General features: G+C 46.9%; 1 protein-coding gene across 1 annotated transcript in view; it reads left to right on the top strand.

Moving 5' to 3' along the window:
• LOC107114933 (oxidoreductase HTATIP2-like) overlaps positions 1-2,789 on the top strand; it is a 10,982-nt gene that overhangs the window by 1,229 nt on the left and 6,964 nt on the right. The window contains exon 2 of the mRNA XM_015416543.1: positions 2,370-2,477. Coding sequence (XP_015272029.1) covers positions 2,370-2,477 — 108 coding nt within the window. The remainder of the gene's footprint in view (positions 1-2,369; positions 2,478-2,789) is intronic.

The raw sequence follows: 2,789 nt of genomic DNA, 5'->3' as shown, positions 1-2,789 counted from the left end.
GTTTCTGGAGATCTGGCGCACGGGGGGGGGGGGCGGACGTCCCCAACGTGACGGCATCACATCGGGGATGCCCCGCCCCCTCCAGGAACGCCCCCAAAGTCCCTCGCTGGGGGTGGAAGATGGACTTGGCAACCCTACATGGCAGACTCCTGAAAGACGTTCAGGCTTTCTAATGTTTGAACAGGCCCTCTTGCAAACAGCAGAATACAAATGTGATATCTAGATATGATTCTTGTTGCTATAAAATAGTGATGGCAAAGAAAGTCAGCCCAGCTCACATTTTTTTAATTCTCTTTTTATTATAATTTTGAATTCTGAATTCATATTGGGATGACAAACAGTTCAAGTAATACCATGGCTCCCGTCACAGCTCACATTGACTGATTGCAAAGAAAATAAGCCCAGGTCACATTGACTGATGTAATGCGTATCTAAAGATGAAGGTGGAGGTGTTTCTTTTTAGCAGTGTCCCCAGCCTTCCAAGAATTATGTACTTGAGAGAATGTTGGTCTGGGCAATGCACTTCCAAGTCACCATACTTTCATTTGACAAGCTTTGGAACAGGAGCAAGGAAAACCTGAGAACATGCATTTTCGACAGGAGAAATGTAGATCAGGCATCTACATCTATCCGTGCTGTTAAACCGTACGACTTTGTATTTCTCGCCAAAGAGCAGTGTAAACCTCCAAAGCTTCTTTTAAAACATGCGTCCAAAAGGAAAGCAATTAGAGTGGTTTTAACATCCTTATGTTAATTTTGCCTGGTAAATCTCTACTGGACCTTTGCAGCAATGGAAAAGAAAAGGGAAAAAACACCATATATTTTGGCCTGAGAATAACGTGACCCATTAAGACACATTTCTCTCAGATACACGACAGGATCATCTCTACCTTATGATGGAAGCAACTGTTTTGTTAGTGCAGCTTTATTAAAACATACATTGAGAATGAGAAATCAGCAACCGGGGTGGAGGGCATTCTCTTTGTATCCATAAAGATGCTTTTAAAAAAATACATATAAAGATAACACCCCCATTGCTTATTTCTCAACTTATGTTTTAACAAAGGAGCAATAACAAAACAGTTCCTTTAGTCATAAGAGTAAAGAATTCAGGGCTATTTTTGGGCAGGAACGCACAGGAACGGAGTTCCAGCTGGCTTCCGAGTTGGCCACACCCACGCCTACAGCCAAAACCTCTAAGCATGCATGGCTACAGAAGGAAGGTGGGGAATCAAACCCGGTTCTCCCAGATTAGAGTCCGCACACTTAACCACTACACCGAACTGCCTTCCCTTCCCTTCAAGGGGGGGCTTGCTCAGGCTCCCCGCAGCCGCGGGGTGCCCGGGCATGCCAAGGGAAGGCATGGGGTGTGGCCTAATATGCTAAATGAGTTGTGGTGTCAGGGATGTGGCCTAATATGCTAATGAGTTTCTGCTGTTGGGTGTGGCCTGTTATGCTAATGAGTTCCTGCTGGCCTTTTTCTACAAAAAAAGCCCTGGTAAAGATGATCCTCTTGGGTCTCTGAAAGAAGTGAGTCTTAATGGGTCACATTATTTACTCGCCAAAAGATGAAGATAAAGGCTTGGTCTGGTTTCAGTGACCAAAGACTTATTCTGATTGTAATTGGGGGACGGGGGGGGGACGGGGGGGCACAAGGTACTTTCCACCAGATAATGGATAACGAAGCCGAATAAATTTGGGTTCCCCGAATATTTATCCCCAATACCAATACTGGTACTGGTATTCGGGAATACCAATATTTTTCGGGTCCAGTAGACCCAAATCGAGGGAAAAATGATTTATTTATTTTTTAACACCCCTAGTCCTGATGCTTCTGGTGGAGGGCAAGTGAAAGCTTGCTTATGCTGGTCTGGGAAACAGCAGAATAACCTGCACGTGGGATGCTGGAGGGGTGAACACCACCTGGAGGGGTGAACACCATCAGCAGTGCTTTTTGCTCAGGGTATTTCCCTTACTGCTTGGATCCCACACATCTGGAACTGAGTGAACCCTTCTAAAATTGGTCTGAGGAAAGGCCTCCCAAGAAAGCTAGCGCCTGCTGCCCTGTCGCCTCTTTTTTAATCTAAGCTTTTTAATGGGACGCTGAACTGCAGGCTGTGGAAGGCGGAATCACCTGCACGTGGGATGCTGGAGGGGTGAATACCACCTGTCAGCAGTGCTTTTTGCTCAGGGGATTTCCCTTACCGCTTGGATCCCACACATCTGGAACTGAGTCAACCCTTCTAAAATCGGCCTGAGGAAAGGTCTCCCAAGAAAGCATGCGCCTGCTGCCCTGTCGCCTCTTTTTTATCTAAGCTTTTTAATGGGTTTCTTTCACGTTCTGACTTACCTTGTGCCTCCCTTTGCAGAAGCAAGAAGTTGTTGACTTTGAGAAACTGGATGAGTCTTCTGCCGCCTTCCAAGGCCACGATGTTGGATTCTGCTGCCTGGGCACGACCAGAGGCAAAGCTGGAGCTGTAAGGAACTCAGCCTAACTGGGAAGTAGGACAGTGCATGATATGTAGAAGAAGCAAAGGAAGGTGGGAGGGACTTTGGGGAGCCAGGAAATGAGCAGAATATGGCCATCCTAGGGGAATGGGCCAGGGTGGACATAAACACTGCTTTGCTTCCCACCAGGTCTGAGTATGAAACGGGAGCATTTTGGACACTGGTAGGATTCCATGGCTCTGTTTGTGATGCAAGATCATAGAATCATACTGGGGGGGGGGGTTGGAACAAGGGACAGGCATGCTTAGTTTCCCCGTTACGGCTTTGGCTGTCCGTACAGC

This window comes from Gekko japonicus, unplaced genomic scaffold, assembly GCF_001447785.1.
Source record: "Gekko japonicus isolate JY-2015 unplaced genomic scaffold, Gekko_japonicus_V1.1 scaffold2803, whole genome shotgun sequence".
Classification (NCBI taxonomy): domain Eukaryota; kingdom Metazoa; phylum Chordata; class Lepidosauria; order Squamata; family Gekkonidae; genus Gekko; species Gekko japonicus.
The sequence above is the reverse complement of the archived record's forward strand: the minus strand, read 5'-3'. Positions and strand labels throughout refer to the sequence as shown.